Raw genomic sequence first — 25000 nt, forward strand, 5'->3', positions numbered from 1 at the left:
TTGTCACAATACTTTGTCATAATGCCATATGACCTTTGATGTCTGGAACATTTGTTTGTTTTGACTATTGACCATTCTGGAAATTCACAACACCGCCCTTGTGAACCAAAAAACTTTCTTACCTGAGAGCCTTACCCCCAAGCCCCACCCTACCACTACATTTTAGACATGCCGCTATGACCTTAGACTGAAACTATACCAATATTACACTCACTGATACATGTAATAATCTGTGCAGGGAAAGGATAATATCAGAAATCAAGAAAATAGGTCCAGGGGGCAGAGTGCCAGTAGGAAATTACAGCAATTAGGTTGGTGTCTGGAGGCAAAGCCCCTGGCATTGGAAGTTACTGTTTCATCCTGGAAAGTTTGTGGATCCCAGGAGTGACTTGGTCTTAGAAAGGGGCAATCACTTTGTAAACAATGACCAGTACTCTCACTAATATCATTTGTCATGGAAAACAACAAGAGATTCATGCATATTACACCATGAATAATTTAAACAAGGAATGACAATTGCAAGTGTGGTTATGAACCTAAAAAATGACGATTAATAAACATGCCACATTATGAAAAGTAATTGTTACTTTGCAGAGGGACAAAAAGAATGCTTTGCCAAAACAAAATTTGATAATACTTGAATCAAGGACTGCATCAGCCTAAGACCAAAACCAGTGATTGCTGCAGCTTCTGTGCCTTCAGCACTCTGGCAACGGCCACCGAAGTTCCACCTCCTTCAAGTAGGGTGGAAGTTTTGTGGGTTTTGCTTGAGTGCTGAAGATATGGTGGCCATGGTTAGTATTAAATCACAGTAAGAGCATATTTGATAAGTGATTGTGGGCCTACCTTCAATTGCTGCATATGAATGCACTAAGATGGGAAAATTTAAGGACTCTGTCTGAAAAAGATGTAAAAAGCCACACTCAATGTATAGGAAATAATCTACTCAGGCAAAGACTAACAGGGGAAATACAACAGTTGGCTTGGGGTTAGGAAGGCTTTTGCCTCTATGTTTTTTTTGTAAATGTTTAGAAGCTCATTTATCGTGTAGCAAATTACATTGTTTTATCCAAACTCCAATTGAAATTTGACATGATCTGTCTTGAAAAGTTTACAGTTAGGTTTAACAGGATAGTAAAGCAATGTCAAGTGATTGCTATAGCCTTCCTACATAATGTTTCACCAGAGATGGTCAAATATGGTCAAAAAGTATTCAAGAAAAAATGTTTGCCTTTGCCTAAGTGCCAACAAGTGTGGATTTTCAGGTCTGGTGGTGCAAGATTTTCTTTGATACTCCTCACTATCACAGGTCTCAAGAAAGGGATGCTGTGGTCTCTGTTCCTTTTGCTCCTGTTAAGACCAGCAAATCTTTACCATGTATATTATGCTTAAATTGATTCTCTAGTTGGCAATAAATAGACCAAGGAGATTGACAAGCTCTTATCTTGCCAGAACATATATGGTGATGGTTTGTGGACCACTGACACTGCATCACTTTTTGAATAGATCTGCAGCTTTGGATTACTTGTACCTTGTTCAGACAGCTATGTATCCCAGTGATGTTGCTTTGTATCATTTATGAATTTTTACATGTTTATTCTTCTTTCTTTTCTTCTTCTCCTCCTCTCCTCTCCTCCTCCTCCTCCTCCTCCTCCTCCTCCTCCTCCTCCTCCTCCTCCTCCTCCTCCTCCTCCTCCTCCTCCTCCTCCTCCTCCTCCTCCTCCCCCTCCCCCTCCCCCTCCCCCTCCCCCTCCCCCTCCCCCTCCTCCTCCTCCTCCTCCTCCTCCTCCTCCTCCTCCTCCTCCTCCTCCTCCTCCTCCTCCTCCTCCTCCTCCTCCTCCTCCTCCTCCTCCTCCTCCTCCTCCTCTTCCTCTACACATTCCTGTTCTGGATAATTACATAAGGTAGATTTATATTTATATTGCTTAAACGTAATCTAGCTTATGGCTTGATTATGTTTAGGCTGACATTAAGTTTTGTTACGATGAGTTAGGTTGGATTACCCTAGGCTAGACAAGACAACTAGAATGGACTAGTCTAGTCTGGGCAGGTTGGGCTGAGCTAGACATGACTCAAGAATAATAAAAAATATATATTTAGTTGCTCACCAAGATATCCTCAATGTCATCAGAAGTAGGGTATCAGCTGGTATCCGTGGTACTTTAATTTTTAAAAAATATTCACATATACTGTACTAGGGTTTATATCTTAATACTATTTTTATATTCTTAGAAAGACTGCATTTTCTTGTTATTTATTATTTTGATTCCATCATAAGACTGAAGAGAAACATGATTGTAATGGAAATTTGAAGATAGATTAGGATTAATGTTATTTAATGTTAAAACTGACCATTTGTCTACATATGATAATCTCATTATTTTCCAAAGTTGTTTTGTATTGGAAACCTTAACAACTTGTATTTTCCAGTCTTAGCATCATAGCTATGGTGAGGACATTTATATAATGCAGGAATTATCTTATTTGTTAGTTTCAGTGCAATAAACTGAAAATATTGTGATTCCCACAAATTAATTCACATTTCCTATTTTGTCAGGGTACCACTAGACATGATGACGACTTGTGATGTAGTGTAGGTAAAGCAGATGTGCAATGAGATATCCTTATATTGTCCCTCATCCTTGGGTTAACTTGAGTCTCTCTCTCTCTCTCTCTCTCTCTCTCTCTCTCTCTCTCTCTCTCTCTCTCTCTCTCTCTCTCTCTCTCTCTCTCTCTCTCTCTCTCTCTCTCTCTCTTCTCTCTCTCTCTCTCTCTCTTTCTCTCTTTCTCTCTTTCTTTCTCTTTCTCTTTCTCTTTCTCTTTCTTGCAGGCATTAGTTTCTCTTTAGTCTTTCCTTCTCATACATACAACTTTTCTTTCCCTCCTGAATTGAGTGTCCTTATGACAGAACTGTATGCCATCCTCTTCACTTTACAATGCATGTCTTCCATCCCTTCCTCGTCCTTCATCATTGTTACTGACTCACACAACTAAATAACACTCATACAATCTATACTCAATCAACCTTCTTTTCCATAAGACACAAGATCAGTTGTTTTATCTGTCTCCATGACAGAAATCAGTCAACTTTTGGTGGATGCCCAGCAATATCAGGATCTCTTGCAATGGGCAAGCAGAATCCTTGGCTTGCTCCACCACCTGGTCCACCAACCCCATTTTTCACACATTCCAGCCACTGACTACTACCCCCACTTTAAAACTTTCTTCTATAACAACTGACTTTCTTTCTGGTCAGGTCTGACCACCAATACTATTAAATCTTCCATCTTTCCTTGGTCAGCCCCTATTCCACCAGAATAGATGATGAGATTTACTCTTCCCTACTTACAAATGGTATCATGTCATGCTCCAACCTTCTTCTATATTCCTCATGCAATGTTCCTTTTTCAGTCCCACATATCCTACTATCCTGCCCCCACGTTACTGCAGCCTGTACCCCTGCTTTTCCACTCTTCCCTGACCCCCCCCCCCCCCCCCAACCTGTTGGACATCCCCACTTCTTCATTTGACAACTTGTTCTCCTTCCTCAGATGCACAAATATCTGCCATTTGATCTAATCACCCTTTGTCCTTAACCCATCCCCCTTCTAAGAATCCCTATCCTACCCCATGATGATTATAATATCTACAGACTAACAATAATAACAGCATTGTTGTTGATAGCATTAGTAATAAAAAAAATTTACCCTGAAAACTCAAGGAAAGGTCTACTAATTGACTCTTTGGTGCCAATTAAGTATAGAGACATTTTACAAACCAAAAGCTATGAATACTGCATTTTCCCATCTGGACAAGGCTAACCTCCACCCCACTGAACTCATACGTCTATCAGTGACAAATGTGTTGTATCAGTGTTTGTCTTCATGTATGTGTATTTGTGTACTTATTTATGTATCTGAGTATCTCAGCATATATAGAGGAAGAGACAGGCAGACAAAGACAGGAGGAGAGAATAAAAAAATTATGTTTATTCCAATATAAAGGAATTTATTATTTCTGTTTCTTGAGTAATGCTTGCCTTTCTTTATCCAGGGACATCAGTGTATACAATGTCAAGAGAAGAACTTGGGGAAGACCTGGAGACGATAAAGCGCCAGCAAGCAGAAACTCGTCTCAGACTTAGCTTAGCAAATAGACACATAACTACATTATATTCGCAGGTTAGTTAAAGAAGTTTATTTCTATGTTTGTTTTTACTTTTATTTGACATATTTTTTAGAAATTATAGGGTTTTGTTAGTATCTGATATAATCATGCAAGATGGCCTTGTTAGTAAGATGACAAATGTCTTAATTAACTCCTTATTTTCATAGGTGCAAGATTTGGAGGTACAATTCAAAACCGCTATTAAGCATAAAAAACACTCTGCAAGGTATAATCTACGGCAGAAGCTAGCCGTGATTATGGGCCTGAAGATTGTATATCTTAATTATTGTGCTGCCAAATCACAGGAACTAGAAAGGATTAACCAGACTCTTGACCGCTTCACTGGCCGTCAGGAGGAGGCTATGGACACAGACACAAATGAGGAACCTAGTCTTTCCATGCTCGAGATGTAAAGTGCTAACAACTTGAAGATTTATTTTAGTGTATTCTCGTCTATTTCTGATGTTTTCAGATGTGATTAGGAAAAAGTGTTATCATTATTTGAATGAATATTTTGTTGTAAAGTCAGGGTTTCTTCACCAAGGAATTACATCTGTTTTGTTGTAGCATATTACAATATATATATATATTTATTTATTCTTTGGTGCGTATTCTTTTTTTCTTTCTTTTTCTTTTTTTTTTTCTTATGTAGAGAAATAAGGTGCAAAAATGGTTGAGTCAGATAGTGAGTATGAGGAAGAAGAGACCCTGGTCTTGGTAGAACTTCATGGAGTCATTGATTCTGAGATATTTGCACAAGATTCCTTTGACAAATTCAAGATTCTCGCAATCGAGTCGGAAAGTCCCATCCTGCAAGTTGAGAACTTTGTCTTCACTGGGGAGTACGACCACACAATGGGGACAGCTGTCTTCTTTGAGGAGGAGGAAAAGAAAGTGAAAAAGTGTGATCCAGTGTTCTGCAAGAAACCCACCCGAATGCTCAAGTATGTATGCAAAACCAACAAGAAACTCAACATGAAACGGGTCTTTGTCTCTGAGAAATCAGAGGGGAATGCGGTAAAGTTGAAAATGGAGCAAACGGAGGAGGGAGAGAGTGAGGGAGCAATGGATTTCTCAGCAGAAGAGGCATCGGGAGGGCTGGAGCCTGAGAACGGGCAGCTAGATGGAGACAGCGAATACTCAGGTGGACTTATATCAAAGGAATAATGTATATTCTCTATTAACATGTATGTATTTCAAACCTTGGTAATGAAGGGAAATATTATAAAGGAATATTTCTCTGTGATTGTAATTTGTTTCATGTCATGTACCAGAGTTTGAGATGTGCTTTATTTATTGTATCTTATCTTTAGTTTTGATTTAGTAACTAGTAATAATGTTTTATTACTAAGAGAAATGTACTCATACTGCAGAAATTCCTATTGTGTCTTTGCTCTAATGTTGACACACAGAGTACACTCGGTTTACTTTAAATACTCCTTACTTCCATCATGTTCATCTTGTCTTTCTGTCAGTTTACTTTCACCCAGAATTACATAATTTCCAATGTAAGATGTCAAGCTGAATTAATGACTATTCATTAAATGTAGTTATACATTATGTTGTCTGTAAGATCTAAAGTCATAAAAATTAGCACCTACCACCATTTATTTTAACCTTTCAGAAAATAATGGATCCTGGAATCATGAACTGTTATTACAGATACACAGTTGTCTCAAAGACATGATGTTCAATTCACTGACTTTCCTATATTTCTTATATGACATGACAACTGTAAGCTCAGAGCAGAAAGGTCCTTCTAGTGCAGGGTTCTCCAAGGTGGCTGATATCAACCCCTAGGGATAGATGTGACTGTCCAAGGGGTTGATAATTGCCTAGGGGTCAAAAGGGGTCAATAAACACAGGGGCTGTTTGTAGTTTTGGGGTCATTAGCTGACTTGTTTAAGAAATGAAAATTCATGAAACAGAACTTACTGATACAAATTTCTGATTTATATATAAACAGTTTTTATTGTCTATTTACTTATGATTTTGTTTGGTGAAACATAGTAATGATATAGTTGCAGTAATTTAACATTATTTTGAAGCACAAGACTGGACCATTATGATAATTCTTGTCTTTGCACAAGCATTAAGTTTTTTTATTTCTTTTTTCATGTTTTACTTTTTAATTATTACCATTGTAGTTATGTAACATCTTAAAATATTCTTTTTTTTTTAGCCATTTTCAAGGATTTCTGAATAGAACTGGTCAAAAAATGCCTACAAACTATAAAAGGGAAGGATGGGTTTTCATCTGGGTTATTTTGTGTCCTCTGAAATACTGTCATTGTAACTTTAGAAAACGTCAGTTATTCACTTAAAATAAATTTTCATTAAGTGATGTTGAATAAAAATCTGTTATTAAAACTTCTTAAGCAGTATTACATGAAATATCTCAAAATGTTAGTAAAGTAGATATTTTGTAGCGGGCATGAAGATGGTTTCTCAATATATAACAACAGGTCAATAATGCCTTCAATTTTTAACCCATTGCTGCTGGGGAAAATTAATAAAAAATGGGGAAAATTCAGTGCTCATTTTTTATATTTTTGTGAAATGTCCCTGTACATCGATGGCTCTGCTAGTGCTTAGCCACAAAGGAGTCAAGTAGTAGATCTTGTGACCTTACCTAATTTCACCTTTCCTTGAATTGGCGGGAAAAAATGTATTTTTTACTAGTGCTACGAATATCGATGGTGTTATTTTTATTATTTTTATTTTTATATTTATTATTTTTATTATTTTTATTTTTATATTTATTATTTTTATTATTTTTATTTTTATATTTATTATTTTTATTATTTTTATTCTTATATTTATTATTTTTATTATTTTTATTTTTATATTTATTATTTTTATATTTATCATTTATATTTATCAATGAAAAGGGTGAACTAGTGAGACAGGCAGTAGTCATAACTGGCTCATTGGTGACTTAGTACAAGTGTAAATTAAACCAGTAAACTCAAAGTGGGCATGGCATGGACGTACGTGTCATGCTTGTCGGCAATGGGTTAAATTAGGATTTTGATATTATTAATTTTACTTTTTAATTAGTTCATCCAACAGCCTGGTTAACACACTTTCCCTTTTTCTGAAGACATTTTAGCGACTTGCTAGTTCAGTGATAGTGCACAGAACTTCCACTTCCACTTACATCCAAGCAAAAAAGACCACTGTTGCCTGGGATGGGTCACTGGCTTTAATCTCTCTACAGCCAGGAATGACCCCGATCCCATGTGGTCATATAGTGCTTGTATTGCTGCTTTGTTGTCACTCATTAATGGTCTTTTACCATTATTAGCTTTAATTACTTAGTAAACTTATTCATACATATAGTTGTGATATTCTCAAAGTCAAACCTATGACCAAATGGAAGGACTGTAAAAAGTAAATGCTGAACTGTCATTATCAAAACAATGAAACCATGCCACTGGGAATAGTATTTACATACATGCCATATACCCTGTGAGTTTAGTTTGTCAATTGCCAGCACACACAGATCCCTCCGCAAGTGCTTAATCACCAAGAAGTCAATTACAAATCATATTTTACACACCTGTTTACCCTTTTTCTTAACTTTAGGAAGCATTCTTTATTTAATATTGCAATTTGTATTGTTCCCTCCTAATCCCTTGCTTGTTGCTGTTGTGGAGGGGGGGGCTTAGGAGATGGAGACTGGGGCCCAATGTAGGGGATCAGCCCTCACCTCAACAAATTTTGCATGGTCTTTCCTTTTCCTCTTCTTCATCATCCCCTTCTGTCCATTTTCTAAGGTGTGAGAGCTGTGCTGAAAAGATGAAAGGCTGGCTTTGTGTCATGAATGGCCTCCAGGAGCCATGGGCACAATATTCCCTTGGTTAACTGCCAAGCCCTTATCCCTCATGGGGACCCTGAGGGGTAGACTGTTTCCTCTCCCTATTTATTTCTGGCTCACCATGGCCAATAATGAGGACTTTTAACGATTATTGCCAAGATTAGCTTCCATAGACATGACCTCCCCATGAAGTTTATTGGTTGAGTGTCTTACCGTCTGACCTTATCAACCTCTTCCCCGTCAGTATCAGAAATGTTGGCGTTTTGGCCACCCAGCCAAACACTCGCTCCACAGCCCACTGCCCTCTATGTACCCAACCTGGTCATGATCATTGCTCTGCCAAATGTGGTGGCTCCCATAGTATATTTTACAGGAGATGCCCTGCCTACAAGCTCAAATCTGAGGTAGCAGGCCAGACAAGAAGCATGCCAATGAGGATTTTCTCTTTCTACCTATTCCACTTCGCTCTGCTCCCGTCCCATCTTCTCAAGAAATCTCACCATTTACCCCAAATCAACCTATCATTACTGATGACAGTCAAATTCCTTTTCCAGTCTAAATCCAGATACTCCAATCTCTACCACTTCCCAGTGTCTACCCCTCCCCCTCCTCCTCACTCTACCTGTCGCACCAGACAATCTGAACGTTCCATTCCATCTTCTAAAAGAAAGAAATGCACTTTCCCAAAACTTATGGAAAGGAGAAATTGATTCCTTGGTGGCTTTGTGATTGTGGAGCCATTTGTATGTAAATACATTACACAAAACAATACTAAAGTGAACATTACATGTTCTTAGCAGCATTGGGTTAAAGAATAAAAAAAAACAAATACTAAGCTTGAATATGTCTCTATACTCTTTCTCACTGAAAATTTGTTATATAAATACAGGTGATTCAAGGGTTTGCAACAATTTTCAGATATTTAACCAACACTTTTATACTTGGAGAACAAGACATTTTGGAATACTAGTGAATTTTCTCACTGCTGAAGAGAACATCTAGATTTAGTACTAACTCTCATCTGCATTTTATTATATAGCCCTCCATTATACCATGTCAGCAGATGTTGCTAATTATAAATACAGAATTCTAGATAGGATAGTAATTAAAAAATAGGTATGGGTAGGTTTTTTATTGGAAAATTACATTTACATTTGTACATATGAAGTAATAAAAATGTTTGTAAAAGTATGCAAAGGAGTGGAAAATATATATATATTCTGAGTACTGTACAAAATATATTTTTTAATTTAGGTATACATAGATAAAAGTAATAGTTCTTGTGATTATGCTGAATTCCTTTGATGACCTATACAAACACATTACGATTGACAAAATTGAATGAAAAAGAAAATCACAAACACTGGTAAATAGTAAAGTATTTATCACAATGCATATACTTAAAGAATTTCTATCTCTTCTTGGTCTTAAATCTCTCAAACTCAATGACCTGCTTGACATGAGACTTGGCAATTTTCTCCATATTACGACTTGTTGAGCCCTGGCCGATGACATCAAGGGCAAAGGGTCGGCAGACGGTGAACAGCTTCTTAAAGCACACCTTAAACAGGGGGTCCTTCATTTTTATTCCCTCTTTGTCCAGAGCCTCCACCACCGCCATCCGTAGTTTCTGGTGAGTGGAAGAGATGGGTTACCATGTTGTGGGTTGAGCTTACTGTGGCTTTTAATTTTGTCAACTTTATTACTACAGTAATTATTTCTTATTACTATTTCTGTTTATTTATGTTTTCTGAAGGAATAAGAGAAGGAAATGGGAAAGGAAGCAGATCTGGCAAAGGAAAAAAACAACAGGAAGACAAAACAGAAAAGAAGGGACATCATTTATCACAAATGCATGAAAAGATGTTTACCTGTTTATGCAAATCACTGAGATCAGCTGGTTTAGGATACCTCTTGCTCTGTGGATTGGCACTCCTGAGAGGTCCTCGAGCAGTTGAAGGTTGCAGTAGGTCTGAGGGCTTCATAAGATTACCCAGACCTGCAGATTTTCTACTTCCGTCGCCTTCTTTGTAAGTGGACTTGCGAGGAGACCTATAAAGGAACATGTTCTTTCAGAGATAAATTCATTACTTTGTTTTGTTGGAGTTTATGCCACAAGTCTCTATCAAGTATAAATACATAATTAAATATGTTATATTACTTATTCTTACTATAACCTGACCTCAACAAACCTACCTCTTTGACATATTTTCTGACTGCTTTGGGTGCTTGCGAGGAGACCGTCTCAGCCCTTGTCCTGGGTGCCGTGAGCTGTGGTCACTCTTTAGACTTACATTGTCTGCATCAATTAGTCTTGCACTGTATCTCTTTCCAGTTCTACCTTGATCCTCCTTGGATGATTTTGTGGTTTTCTGGTCTTTATCTTTACTAATGAAAGGAAGGGAAAAGAAATATTCAAAATATAATACATACATACATACATACATACATACATACATACATACATACATACATACATACATACATACATACATACATACATACATACATACATACATACATACATACATACATACATACATACATACATACATACATACATACATACATACATACATACATACATACATACATACATACATACATACATACATACATACATACATACATACATACATACATACATACATACATACATACATACATACATACATACATACATACATACATACATACATACATACATACATACATACATACATACATACATACATACATACATACATACATACATACATACATACATACATACATACATACATACATACATACATACATACATACATACATACATACATACATACATACATACATACATACATACATACATACATACATACATACATACATACATACATACATACATACATACATACATACATACATACATACATACATACATACATACATACATACATACATACATACATACATACATACATACATACATACATACATACATACATACATACATACATACATACATACATACATACATACATACATACATACATACATACATACATACATACATACATACATACATACATACATACATACATACATACATACATACATACATACATACATACATACATACATACATACATACATACATACATACATACATACATACATACATACATACATACATACATACATACATACATACATACATACATACATACATACATACATACATACATACATACATACATACATACATACATACATACATACATACATACATACATACATACATACATACATACATACATACATACATACATACATACATACATACATACATACATACATACATACATACATACATACATACATACATACATACATACATACATACATACATACATACATACATACATACATACATACATACATACATACATACATACATACATACATACATACATACATACATACATACATACATACATACATACATACATACATACATACATACATACATACATACATACATACATACATACATACATACATACATACATACATACATACATACATACATACATACATACATACATACATACATACATACATACATACATACATACATACATACATACATACATACATACATACATACATACATACATACATACATACATACATACATACATACATACATACATACATACATACATACATACATACATACATACATACATACATACATACATACATACATACATACATACATACATACATACATACATACATACATACATACATACATACATACATACATACATACATACATACATACATACATACATACATACATACATACATACATACATACATACATACATACATACATACATACATACATACATACATACATACATACATACATACATACATACATACATACATACATACATACATACATACATACATACATACATACATACATACATACATACATACATACATACATACATACATACATACATACATACATACATACATACATACATACATACATACATACATACATACATACATACATACATACATACATACATACATACATACATACATACATACATACATACATACATACATACATACATACATACATACATACATACATACATACATACATACATACATACATACATACATACATACATACATACATACATACATACATACATACATACATACATACATACATACATACATACATACATACATACATACATACATACATACATACATACATACATACATACATACATACATACATACATACATACATACATACATACATACATACATACATACATACATACATACATACATACATACATACATACATACATACATACATACATACATACATACATACATACATACATACATACATACATACATACATACATACATACATACATACATACATACATACATACATACATACATACATACATACATACATACATACATACATACATACATACATACATACATACATACATACATACATACATACATACATACATACATACATACATACATACATACATACATACATACATACATACATACATACATACATACATACATACATACATACATACATACATACATACATACATACATACATACATACATACATACATACATACATACATACATACATACATACATACATACATACATACATACATACATACATACATACATACATACATACATACATACATACATACATACATACATACATACATACATACATACATACATACATACATACATACATACATACATACATACATACATACATACATACATACATACATACATACATACATACATACATACATACATACATACATACATACATACATACATACATATCAAAATAAAATAGGAAAGGCAGAGAGAGCAGTAATGGTAAGAGGTTGAAGTATGGCTGATATATTTACCTGGCAAGCTTGTGGGATGAGACAGTGACATAGGCAACTTCTTTGTCTTGGAAGACTGTACAAGTAGATGCAGTCTCTTGTCTGATATATCGAGCCCTAACCTGGTTGCAATGCTCGGCGAACTTTTCATGTCGCTCGTCTACATTGTAACTGTGAATTTTAAGAAGCAAATGAAGGCAGATGCAAATAATGATGAATGTGAAACAAAAAAAAAAAAAAAAAAAAAAAAAAAAAAAAAAAAAAAAAAAAAGCATAAATAAGAAGTGGGAGAAAAAAAAATGAAATTTGTCTTGGGTTAGTTAAAGGAGAAAGAAGGTTGCTGATGGATATACTAAGAAATGTAAACAATTGTATTATGGAAATCCTATATGAAACTGCTATAAATTATAGTCTTTAGAAAATAGTAGCCAAACATAAAGAAGGTTTACAAAATCTATGCAACAAGTGAAAACTGCATTATACTCAGTTCACTTATTCCATTTTTTCCCTCCAACTCTCACATTCTGAAATGTTGCATGTTCATTTATCTTTTTCTGGATTATTTACTTAATAAAGACATTAATAACCCAATGCAGGTCCCACTGAAACTTACTAAATGCCATGGTGACGTGCGTAGAGAGCCTCTGGCCAGAGCAAACCCTTCACTTCATGTAGGGACAACTTGCTTTTAAAAGGGTATGGGCCACATGATACTGAAAACAATAAAAAAAAAAAAAAACATTAATCAAATTGATTTTGTTTATATATATATATAAATATATATATATATATATATATATATATATATATATATATATATATATACACATCTATCTCTCTATCTATCTATCTATCTATATATATATATTCATTAACAATGTATTTTTGTCTGTTTCTGCTTAAATAGACAAAATGGCTAGAATAAAAGATCTCCTATAGTTGAATGTGGATAAAATTTAGTATATTATATATACATACAAATTTTCCTGTCAATGGCTGGAAAAAAAATGTGGGAACTTGCTCTAGTTTATAAAACTATGAATATATGAAACTACACATACGGTTTCCATTTTTCTTATTGTGTACTGGGATGGGTGAGAGCTTTCAACTTTAAATTTCCACTTTTGTACTTGTGAATTTATACTTATTTACTTAAAAAAATAGAGAGGCTTGACTATTTTCTATTTCTGAGTCAAAACAGTAAAGTCAGCCCAAATACAATAAATAAATCATGAACAAATATAACCTGCCATTTTTCCAAGACAACTAAAAACCTGGGCCTACCATGTTTGGTCATTCTTTGCCGAACTCTCTCTGAAGGCTGCCCACTTTTGGTGAAGAGCTTTGTCAGCTGTGCAGCTTCAAGCGTAAGTATGGCATCTGGTGGAGGTGGTGGGGCCAGCCCTCCTAACAAATCACCTGAAAACAGAAACACAATTAAAAATAACAAAGAAAGGGTGTTACTTCCTGCAGCTTAACCAAACCAATACATACATACATACATACATACATACATACAGGCAGGCAGACAGGCAGACAGGCAGACAGACAGACACACACACACACAAATACCTACCAGCTTGATGCTTGGCTTGCAGACTTCTCTCTGCCTCTATTTCTGCTTCAGCTAAAGCTACGTACTCTGGCCACTGTGTGGTGCTGATGCTGGTCTCTGTAAGAATAGAGAGGGTAGCTTGAAGTTTGAAAAAAGCGACAAATAACAAAACATTACTTATTGTTACGGATATTGTAGTGTTGTAGACTACCTAGAGAGATGATATGGAGTCATGATATGGAGTCTGCACAAGGAAAACATTCTATCACTATCTGGATACAGTATATCAAATGACAAATATAGATCTTGAAAAATGGCAAAAAAAGCAAAAACTGCTTATACATTATTAGAGATAATAACATTCCAAAGGGCAGGCATGGAGTGCTGACATTGCACACAAGTGTTCATGTGGTCCAGGGATACAATCCAAACACCTAGTAGAGTCACCTCTTAAGAAAGCCTAATGGCCAGATTGTGGGCTGTATGTAGGTCACAAGGCATCCAGGTCTGTTCAGTGTCACAGACAAAAATATAGAAAAATGAGTAATTTAGCTCAACAACAAAACTACAAAAGGATTTCTTTTTAACATACCTGGCAAGACAGGTAATGTATTCTCTGGCAGTTCAGCACGATGTGCTGGCATCAGCAATAAACATCTTAGTAACTCTTCACTGGCTGCTGCTTCCAACTCTCTCCTTGTTTCTTCATCCAATTCATTTACAGGTCGACCAGCTCGAGCTAAGCGGCCACTAATCTGAAAATAAACAAATAAAGATAGGAAAAATAAATAACAAAAACAATTATAAGAGAATAAAAGAAGAAGAAGAAAAACGAACAAATTTCTAAATGCTGGGTGTCACCTGCAGATTATTCTTGTTCATTCTGCATGGTGTCATGAACTAATAGCTTTACTCAACAAGCTGGGCTTCTCAACCAAGATACATACCTATGCCAACTGAACACCACAAAATGCAATTACAAACATTATAATTATCATCATACTGTTATTAATATAAGATAAAAGAGAAAATGCTGTGCTCATTTTCTATACTTTTTGTGAAATGTCTCTACACATAGATGGCTCTGCCTTACCTAATTTCACCTTTCCTTGAATTGGCAGGAAAATGTATTTTTTACTAGTCCTATGAATATCTATGGTGTTATTTTTATCATAAACATTATAATTACTATAATGTTATAAACAATAGTAATAGCAAAATAAGATAACGTAAAATATTTTCAGAAATTAAAGAAAAGGGTAAATGGACAAGACAGGCAGCACTCGTAATTGGCTCATTGGTGATTTAGCACAAGTGTAACCATCTATGTGTAAAAACAATTAAACAAGTAAACTCACAGTGGGCATGGCACGGATACATGACAAGCCTGTCACAAATGGGTTAATCACCAAATAGCCAATTATGAGAACTACTTATCTCACCTGTTTACCCTTTTCCTTCACTTTAAGAAAGGGTCTTTTGTATCATTTCATTGTCTAAAATATTTTAATGACAATTTAATAATCATAACATCAATAACAACAATAACAGTATCGATAGCAATGGTATTAATAAGAAAAACAGATTTTCCCACCAATTCAAGGAATGGGAAAATCAGGATCGGTAACTAGGGCCTACTGATAGACTCCTTGCTGGCTGAACACATGTGGAGTCATCTGTATGTAACAAAATTCACCAAAAACTACAGGAGACAGAGCATAAATCCAGGGTGAATGGGTTAATAAACTAAACCCGCAATGGGCATGGCATGTGCATATACCATCCCCAACAGCAATGAGTTAATAAACTACATATGTTATGCACCTATATTTCTCTTTCCCTCCTCGTGTCATTTATGCATCAGTTATTATTCTGACTTTTTGGTTTTTCATTTAAATAACAAAAAAATTAAATTCCTTCTTCATTCATTTGTTCTCCCCTATTCATTCACAATGCATTTCTGTAACATGCACAATTATATGTCATGTAATTCAGATGTAATTCAGGTGATGTACCCCTTGGATAAGTCATGATGCTTCATTTTATTTAGCAATGTGACCCAGTGATGGGTCAGAATTAGAAAATCTGCTTATATAACTCTCTTTACTTGAAAAAAACTTAACAGGAATTAAATATAAAGAAAATTATATTTTTTAAAGATATTATAAAAAGTATACATATGTAAATAACTTCTCTTTTAAAAGAAGATTTAAAAACAACACAACAATTTCAATGAGTTGCTAACATTCTGAGAGCACAACCTGCAGTCCACTCATACCTAATCCTCACCTCTCAGACCTGGTTACCATTAGCACTTTTATTATTTTGTGAATCCCTGCAAGTAAGTTTTTCTTTTTTTCCTTTTTTTTTTAAACTGACCCTTGCATATAGTTTGAATTTGATGAATTTTCATCTACCTCCTCTTCTTGGGTTGACAGTTCAAGTCTCATTGCCAATTCAAGGAGAGAGAGAAAGAGGAGAGAAAAGAAGAAAGGGAGGGAGAATGGGTGAGGGGAGAGGGGGAGGGAGGGAGGGAGACAGCAAAAAATGAAAAAAGACAAGTAAACCATAACATAACACAAAAAAATTAAGTGTAATACTGCTGGAGGTGTACATGGCTTATTGTGATGTTTCATTACAATTATTATTTTCTCTCTCTGTGTCTGTCTGTCTGTCTCTCTCTCTCTTACAAGTGAATAGTTTGTCATGAAAAGTATCAGTTTTATTTCCTAACAATGTCTATCCTGCTATACATGAATGCATTCCTGTGTTACCAGATAAAATCCAAATATGAGACTTTTAGGTTGGTTGCTCAAATAATTAGCCAACAATTCTACAACTCCATTATTATTCCTAACCACTCACAATTTAAAAAGTCCAACCCTTTTCAAAGTTTGTCTTTGACAGTTCTAACAGGTAAATGATATGATAAATAAATTAGAGCCTGTTCAAGAGTCGATAACTCTTCACAACAGGCAAAGAGTTCCATACCTTACAGGACATATATCAAGGAAAGCAAAGTATTTAGCATATCTCAAGAGTTGTCATAAATCCTATAGCTATTGCACCAGACAGGCAGTCATATTTATAGAAAAGCAAATTACCTGAAACATTTGTGTTGCCAAAGAGCTTGTAAAGAAAATAGAAAAAAAAGTAAATAAGAAAGAAAGAAAGAAAGAAAGAGATGTATATAATATGCCTCTCCTTATATGCTCGCTTGAGGAGGGGTTAGCAATTACTAAAATACTTTCAGTTTAGAGAGGAAGTTTTATCCCTGATCCTGATTTCTTGTCTTGAAGGGTGAGAAAACCCAATTTCAGTATACTACAATTTAGTAAGCAGAAATTCAAATGCTGAATCTAATCTTGGAAGCAAATATTTTACAAAATGAACTCATGGACTCTAAGGAATACAAAGCAAAATACAATTAAACTGTACAAAAAGTAGAAAAGAATATATATTGTATTTTATATAACATAAAAGTACAGTAAATAATGCTCTATACAGTCTAACAACATTTGTAACCAAAGAAAAAAAAATTGATTCAGCACCTTTTGTGGAAGATTGAGAGAGAGATGTGAAAACGCAGCCAAATGGAGAGTGGAGAGTGCAGGTGTCTCTTTCAGGAGCTCCATGACTTGCTTTTCTTCTTGAGGGGGATTCTGTTTTCTCTGAAAATCATAAAAGCAAAATAAGTGTGATAAGCATAATCTTTAAAACTAATGATACCTTTGTGATACCTTTGAGAGTCTGTGTGATTTAATGCACACTTTTTATTGTCCTTTCTCTGTCTCTCTCTAAGCTTACAAGGACTAATTCTTTCTTTTCCTGTGACTGAAGATACTTTCCTTGTGCTTGATTTTGTACATTAAAGTAAAACATGTCATAAACTCATATTTACATAAATAGAGGCCAAAACATTTTTTCCTATAAGTAGTCAAGATAAAGATAACACCTATGCAAAGAAAAGAACCCAATTAGCTAAACAAAGCATGACAGGAAAATACAACTAAGCAGACCTTGTTAAAGCTGCATCTACAATACAATAAAACAATTCAGAGACTCTTGCATATACATATCACACACAAACTGGAATCAAGTCATGAACTCGAAATGTAGGATTAGTCAGTGACAAAAAGATTCCGGCTTACTTTCAATCTGTTGGTGAATGTATATGCTATGTTCCCAAACACATTTTTCTGTAGTGCAGATGTGCCTTTGGCAAGGGTACTTCGTCCTATCTTCCTGTCATGATTTATTGGTTCTTCCTTTTGTATACATGTTACTTTTAGATTTCTGACTACTTACAGGAACACAGATATTCTGGCCTGTTACTTTCCACCCACATTCTTGATAGCCACCAGTCTACGGTGTTTTTAGTACTAAAGGACTAAAAATTCAAGGCTAAAATAGCTAGCACTGAATCAAAGCTGGAAAGTCTATCAACAGGTAAAGATGTTTAAAAAAAATGAAAGATGAAAAAAGTGAACAACTTACTTGCATTGGAAGATTCGCTTTACTGAAGAACTTTATAACATCTTCCCCACAAGCACTTGGATCCTGTAGGCTTACTAGAAGAGCCTGTGAGGATAGACAACCGGTAGGTTATTAGTGAGAATACTATTCCTACATTTACAAAAGAGAGGGATCACTCATTCCTTTTTATTTTTAATCTTACAAAAGTAAACTCAATTTTTTAAATGTTCAGAGATGTTGGTGCTACCAGATCCTCTCCAGTCATAAAAGCAATAAAAAATACAGGAAGCCCAAACATGAACATTTTGGCCACCTAGAAAGCTTCCCCCACATACGGAAACAGTGAAATATGCTTTACCAACCTTTCCTTTCTGTGCTCCCTCACTCAGGATGATCATGTTAAGAATGAGATGGTAACCTTTGAAGTGCAAGCTTGGTGTTAACTCAAACTGTCCTTCCACATTACATCTTTTCCATTCTTCTGTGGTGAGTGACTTGACTCCTTCCAGAACTGGGGGCAGGGGTGAGTACCTCAGGCGAACCAGTGTTGCAATCTGGGCGAGTTGAAATATTATATGCTTTTTGCTGCACTTTGCCCTAACATTCCAGCAACTGACAATAACATTAGTCAGAAAATGTAGATAATATATCAAATGAAATGGGGGGGGCTTTTGCTAGTGGTTCTAGGAGTCAGATTTAGAAGTAGATACATCTAAGTATTGCACTTACACCCGCCTGACCAGTCAGTACATCTAACATTGCCACAACTTCCTCTTGTTCTTCAGGATCTGTGTGCAGTGCTGGCACCATGTCATATATGCCTCCATGACGCAGGTATACCCAAGGCAGGGTACCAATGTCGAAGTCTGCTACTACTTCTGCTGTTGGCAGGATGTACAAAGGTCCCTGGAAAACAAATTACAATCATCTTTGAAGGCTAAAATCAGTTATGTAATATGAGGATGTACACCATAATGAAAATAACTAAAGCTTTATCTATGAAATGTTGAAGCAGTTTTGTTTGGATGAGATATTTCAGAGGAAAATCACCTATATTCTAACTGCCATGCTCCCATACCTGGGCTTTAGATGCTCTGTCTTTTTAAATATCATACAGCCAAGTTGCTTTGCCTAAAAGTTTACACAATATACAGAAATGGTTTCTAAATGGTTGGGGAAAATTATGAGCACTTGTTTGAGCGCTTTGGTAATTTAGCCTAATGAGCCACCAAGTGCACAGTATACAATAAATTACATTAAACCTTCTAATATGCACAAGGTAGAGGGGAAAATTTAAAGCATTTTAGGAAAATAATCATAAATATTAAATTTAAAAATCTAACACATTTCTGCATTTTATTGGACTCTGGCATAGTAATCTAGTTCTTAAAATGATTAGCCATTTATGGACATGACCCATTCAACCAGCCTTTAAATATTTTTAGAAACTCAAATAAAGTAATTTTTATCACCAATTTAAGGACACATTCATAGAAGATGCCAAACCTGTTTTGGATCGGCTCCCAATGAAGGCTGGCCACTAATGCACTGCACAACACACTCAGGGAGAACCATGGAACTCCCTGTTCCTTCTTCAGTGACTGCCAGTTGACCTCTCCACATGGTGCTTACAATAGTCTCTATTATCTTGGGAGAAGAAACAAAGCCATAGTAAACAGATGTACCCTTGACTATTTTACCACATATATCATCATATTGGGGAATCAATCTGTGTTGGAAAAAAAAGCTGCCCTTTACTTAAAACTATCTACTCGTTTCAAATCATGGAATCATGCAGTTTATGAAACTCACCTGGGAACAGCCTGAAGTGACGTGAAGTGGTAAATAGTCTGGCCATTCTGACACTAACATTTGATTTGCACAAGAGATGTACAAGCCACCAAAGTGCCACTGCTCAAGCCTTCTTAAACTGCCATAAAACTCTGGAACTTCACTGCAGGACAATAAAAGAAGTCTTAGATGATAGTTGGACAATTAAAAAAATATATATGAAAGTAATAAACATATAATATAAGTATCAACTATCTATATCATCAGATTTTTATGCAGATGTCTTCCTGTTTTGTTTTCTTATCATTCTAAATGAATACTACTGCATTCCATTACATACCTGGGATTTGGGACATATTTGTCCACACACCAGAAGACATAGAGCAGATAACTTCCTGTGTCTTCTAAACTATCAGCAAACTTGTGTACTGCCTCAGCAAGAAGAAAAAAGTCATTATACCTGAAGAAGAAAAATAAAGTTTGTATTATGACACTGTCTGGTTCTTTGTCTATTCTACAAATTGTGTAAAACGTACATATAACAAATGTTCATACCTGAATATATGTTCCTGATCATGTGCTTCACTGGGTTCCCTCTCTTCTTTCTGCACACTGGCATAGTATTCATCAAGTGCATCTGTCTTGGACCACTCATGCCAAAGGGTAACAGTGTGACCATCATGTGCATTTGCATCTCCATCATGGACTCCCTGAACTGCAGATGTTGCTAGGCGGACAAGGTGACAACTTGAAGTGCTTTTACATCCTCTTTCCTTATGCACTCAATGGCTGCTTCTAGTTCCTTGGTGATGTACTGGTTCTCCCTCTCTAATACGGATAATTGATAAAATAATCTTTAAGCACAGCAGTACTGAGACAAGTTTGCAAGTGAAAGGCAGATATGGATATGTATAAGTAAGAACATACAAAAATCATAACTTAATAAGAACTTGGATTGGAGTTTCTTAAATGTGAATGATGTTAGGAAGCTGGACCTCATTCTCCTCCAAACTCTATTGTTGAGTATAAAACAAGTAACAGTAAGTAACTAATTTGGAAACAAACATACTAGATCTGAATCATGGATTGTAAGGAACCTAGTACTTCATGTGCTAAGTCACTTAAAACTATAAAAACTGACTCTGTTCTAGTCATTTACCATGGTCTGCCATTTAAAGTTCAATGCGATAATGGCACTGTGAAAAGTGATTGCCACAGCCTCTATGCTTTGAACGGTACTATGGCAAAGACCAAGAAACCATATATTGTAGTATGATAGAGCTTGGAATGACTCCTTTTTGAGATTATATGGCCAGAGAGGTCTACAAGCTGTATCATGCTAGACTACTGGAGGCTGGAGCTTTGTTATCCTTTGCCAGAGTGTTCACAGGTGTAAGTCTAATGATAGCAGCATAATGTTTATTATTGGATCATATCATGCAGTAAAATTTGAATGATAATTGGGTTAATCTTTGTGGTATGGATGCACTAGGATAAGGTAAACTGAAGATGGCATTCTTGTAGAGAACAAAAAATTGCAACTATCCCTGTGCATACTGAGGTGAAGACAATGTTTGCAGGGAGTGTTGGGAAGCAGATCCCCTATCACTTCCCCTCCCTCATAAATTAGTTTGGTTAAAGTTACTGAGGGTGACACGCAAAAATGGACACAGCCATCTTACAGAGTATAAGATATAGAGTCATAAACAATGCAGGCACAGCTGCTGCAGCCACATTTACTGCAAAATGACAAAAATATCTTCTGCATATCATTGCTCAGAGACTAAGTCCACAACGCCCTCACACAGCCAGAGTTCTTAATGTCGCATGGTACAATCTATGGAATAAACAGAATGTAGGGAAGGTTAGGTTTGGACTTTTGGGTTCGCATGATACCCCAATGTTTAGGAATGTGTGAATATATAGAAAATTAAATAAAAAATCTGGTTTTGGGACTTTGTCTCTGGAGGGTACTTCATTCTGGTTAATAAATACTATTACCTTGAAATTGCACACCTTAGAATATAAATATGACGAGGGTCTGCTTTTCCTAAGCGCCTAACACACTGAAACCTTCATATAACCTCTCTGTTTAGGAAATAACTGCACCCCTCTGAGACTCTATTCCGTAAATTTAATTACACATTCTCATTTGTAAATCAACAGTGGAATGATGTGCAAAAATAAAAAAAATTGGAGTAAATAATTAAAATATAATAAACAGAAAATTGTATGAAGAAAATAAGCAGTATTCAAATATTATGTTATTTTCCGTCAGTAACCTTATAGTTATACATTGCATCTGTTTTCATTCTTGATTACAATTCATGCTCCTGACTTAACTGTTCCAAATGGCAAACACACGCCACCATTAACGAGTTCGTACCCACACGACGAGTACCAAAACCATCAGAAAGCTTAAAACCACTCTTTCAAAACCCGCAATTCTTCAAAACAACGACGCTCACAACTGACATTCCAAAAGCACGCTCGACGCAACCACTCATCTCAATCAATGCACCGGCCCGAGAAAAAAATCACACAAACTCCATTTTCGCAGCAATATTACCCGTGGACAGGAAGAGGATAACCTTGTCCATGGCGCTCTCCTCCGGGGGTCACTGCAGCCTCTTCACACGGCTGCCCTTCCCGCCACTGGCCGCCAACAGAAGACGGGAAGGGACGGAAAACGCGTCGGGTCGTGGGGAGGAAGGGGCGCAGGGGGGACTTGGATGAATGGTTGGTGATTCAGGTTATGGAATGTTTAAGGTGATGGGATGTTTATGTCAGTGCAATAGTCTAGGAGAATTTCTTAAAAATCGGTAGGACATGTATTCAAGTAGAAATCTAGTTTGCAATGCGAGTGTAAAACTCATGTGTCTGTCCGGGAGGACATATTGAGAGGGGGCCACATTGTTGTAGCACAGTTTACAGTACTGTCAAAAAGTAATGGTATCTATTTTTCATAAACTGTATCTTGAATGAATTATGATTTGGATTCTCAGATATCTGGAACACTGTAAAAAAAATTGTAACCAACTGCAAATTTTCTTTTAACTTCAACCGCAACGTAAAGCTGTTCGCCTGTGGGAGGTCAACTCGCCCCTGCCTCCAGGGAAGTCAAGCTACTTATCTTACAGAATGGAGAAGATGCATCGTGGAAGAACAATTTGAATTGTGCATTCATGCTGCGCTCTCTCTCTCTCTCTCTCTCTCTCTCTCTCTCTCTCTCTCTCTCTCTCTCTCTCTCTCTCTCTCTCTCTCTCTCTCTCTCTCTCTCTCTCTCTCTCTCTCTCTCTCTCTCTCTCTCTCTCTCTCTCTCTCTCTCTCTCTCTCTCTCTCTCTCTCTCTCTCTCTCTCTCTCTCTCTCTCTCTCTCTCACACACACACACACACACACACACGCACACAAATGCACAGACACACACACACACACACACACACACACACACACACACACAAATGCACACACACACACACACACACACACACACACACAAATGCACACACACACACACACACACACACACACAAATGCACACACACACACACACACAAAAAAAAAGAAAAAAGAAAGTCAAAAGAAAGAAAAAAAAAAAGAAAAACACACACACACACAAAAAAAAAAAAAGGAAAGAAAAAAAAACACACACACACACGCACACATAGCACATTGGTCACACACAAGCGCACAAACACACATATATACATATAGAATAATAACGTCTGGGTTTCCCCCTCCTCTCGGCCGCAGGAAAACCCTCGCCGGCAACCCTGCGATGCCAGCTGACTGCGAGCGAGACTTTAACCGCCGCCTTTTAAATCTCCTGTTGCGCTCGCCTTTGATTTTTTCCTGATTTTGAAAGGTTAGATCCCCTCGTTACGTCTCGGGTAATGTATCAGTGACAGGGTCTTGTCGTCGAGAGAGTTTTGGGAGTTTAAAAGAGGTGCGGTAGCTTATATTCAACGGGATATAGGAGAAGAAATGTGTGGACAAAGATGAAGCCGAAGGAGGGACGTGTTTGAGCTTGCGAGCGTTACGGGCTTTGTGGAAATAACAGTTTTCTGGCTAGGCTTTAACCGTTCAGTGCAGCTCAGAGGATTTTTGGTCTGATTCTGTGAGTTATTCATTTTTATTTTGCAGTGAGATCCATTCCGTTGCTAAGTTATTGGTAAAGTATATCTGCCTTATCCTTTAGTGTGATTCTAAATAAG

At 35.9% G+C, this 25000-nt stretch overlaps 3 protein-coding genes across 9 annotated transcripts in view; 2 read left to right on the forward strand and 1 right to left on the reverse strand.

Moving 5' to 3' along the window:
- Window positions 1–5768, forward strand: part of LOC125031258 (general transcription factor 3C polypeptide 6-like) — a 7875-nt gene extending 2107 nt beyond the window's left edge. For 2 of the 3 annotated variants that reach the window (XM_047621916.1, XM_047621917.1), the window contains exons 2-3: window positions 4054–4181; window positions 4335–5768. In XM_047621916.1, the coding sequence (XP_047477872.1) occupies window positions 4837–5334 (498 nt within the window). In that variant the 5' untranslated portion in view covers window positions 4054–4181; window positions 4335–4836 and the 3' untranslated portion in view covers window positions 5335–5768. The remainder of the gene's footprint in view (window positions 1–4053; window positions 4182–4334) is intronic. The other variant, XM_047621918.1, reaches the window with a different exon arrangement.
- A 3336-nt stretch (window positions 5769–9104) lies between these two features.
- LOC125031148 (mdm2-binding protein-like) lies at window positions 9105–23916 on the reverse strand. Of its 3 annotated transcripts, none has more exons than XM_047621692.1 (17): window positions 23355–23915; window positions 21341–21613; window positions 21126–21245; window positions 20807–20948; window positions 20501–20641; window positions 19724–19900; window positions 19357–19548; window positions 19016–19099; window positions 18070–18189; window positions 15111–15273; window positions 14540–14635; window positions 14248–14382; window positions 13577–13676; window positions 12985–13134; window positions 10184–10375; window positions 9859–10039; window positions 9105–9617 (listed from the first exon to the last, which is right to left on the reverse strand). In XM_047621692.1, exons 4-17 carry the CDS (start codon window positions 20864–20866, stop codon window positions 9399–9401), a joined length of 2010 nt encoding a protein of 669 aa, XP_047477648.1. In that variant the 5' UTR covers window positions 20867–20948; window positions 21126–21245; window positions 21341–21613; window positions 23355–23915; the 3' UTR covers window positions 9105–9398. The 3 variants fall into 3 exon arrangements, with proteins under 3 accessions (XP_047477648.1, XP_047477649.1, XP_047477650.1); XM_047621693.1 differs by lacking the exon at window positions 23355–23915 and adding an exon at window positions 23172–23277; XM_047621694.1 differs by lacking the exon at window positions 12985–13134 and having other exon boundaries at window positions 23355–23916.
- LOC125031147 overlaps window positions 21639–25000 on the forward strand; it is a 16671-nt gene continuing 13309 nt past the window's right edge. The window contains exon 1 of one of the 3 annotated variants that reach the window (XM_047621691.1): window positions 21639–21825. The gene's annotated coding sequence lies outside the window, so the exon portion shown is untranslated. Of the gene's footprint in view, window positions 21826–24581; window positions 24652–24693; window positions 24904–25000 lie in introns of those variants that run through there. The other 2 variants (XM_047621689.1, XM_047621690.1) reach the window with 2 other exon arrangements.

This window comes from Penaeus chinensis, chromosome 12, assembly GCF_019202785.1.
Source record: "Penaeus chinensis breed Huanghai No. 1 chromosome 12, ASM1920278v2, whole genome shotgun sequence".
Taxonomy (NCBI): domain Eukaryota; kingdom Metazoa; phylum Arthropoda; class Malacostraca; order Decapoda; family Penaeidae; genus Penaeus; species Penaeus chinensis.

Coding starts and splice junctions, on each gene's coding strand:
- LOC125031148 (XM_047621692.1), bottom strand. CDS start 20,866: ATGTTAGTGTCAGAATGGCCAGACTATTTACCACTTCACGTCACTTCA. Junction 14,636..15,110: donor TACATTACCTGTCTTGCCAG/GTATGTTAAAAA, acceptor CTATTCTTACAG/AGACCAGCATCAGCACCACA. Junction 10,040..10,183: donor TCAGAAAATATGTCAAAGAG/GTAGGTTTGTTG, acceptor GTTCCTTTATAG/GTCTCCTCGCAAGTCCACTT.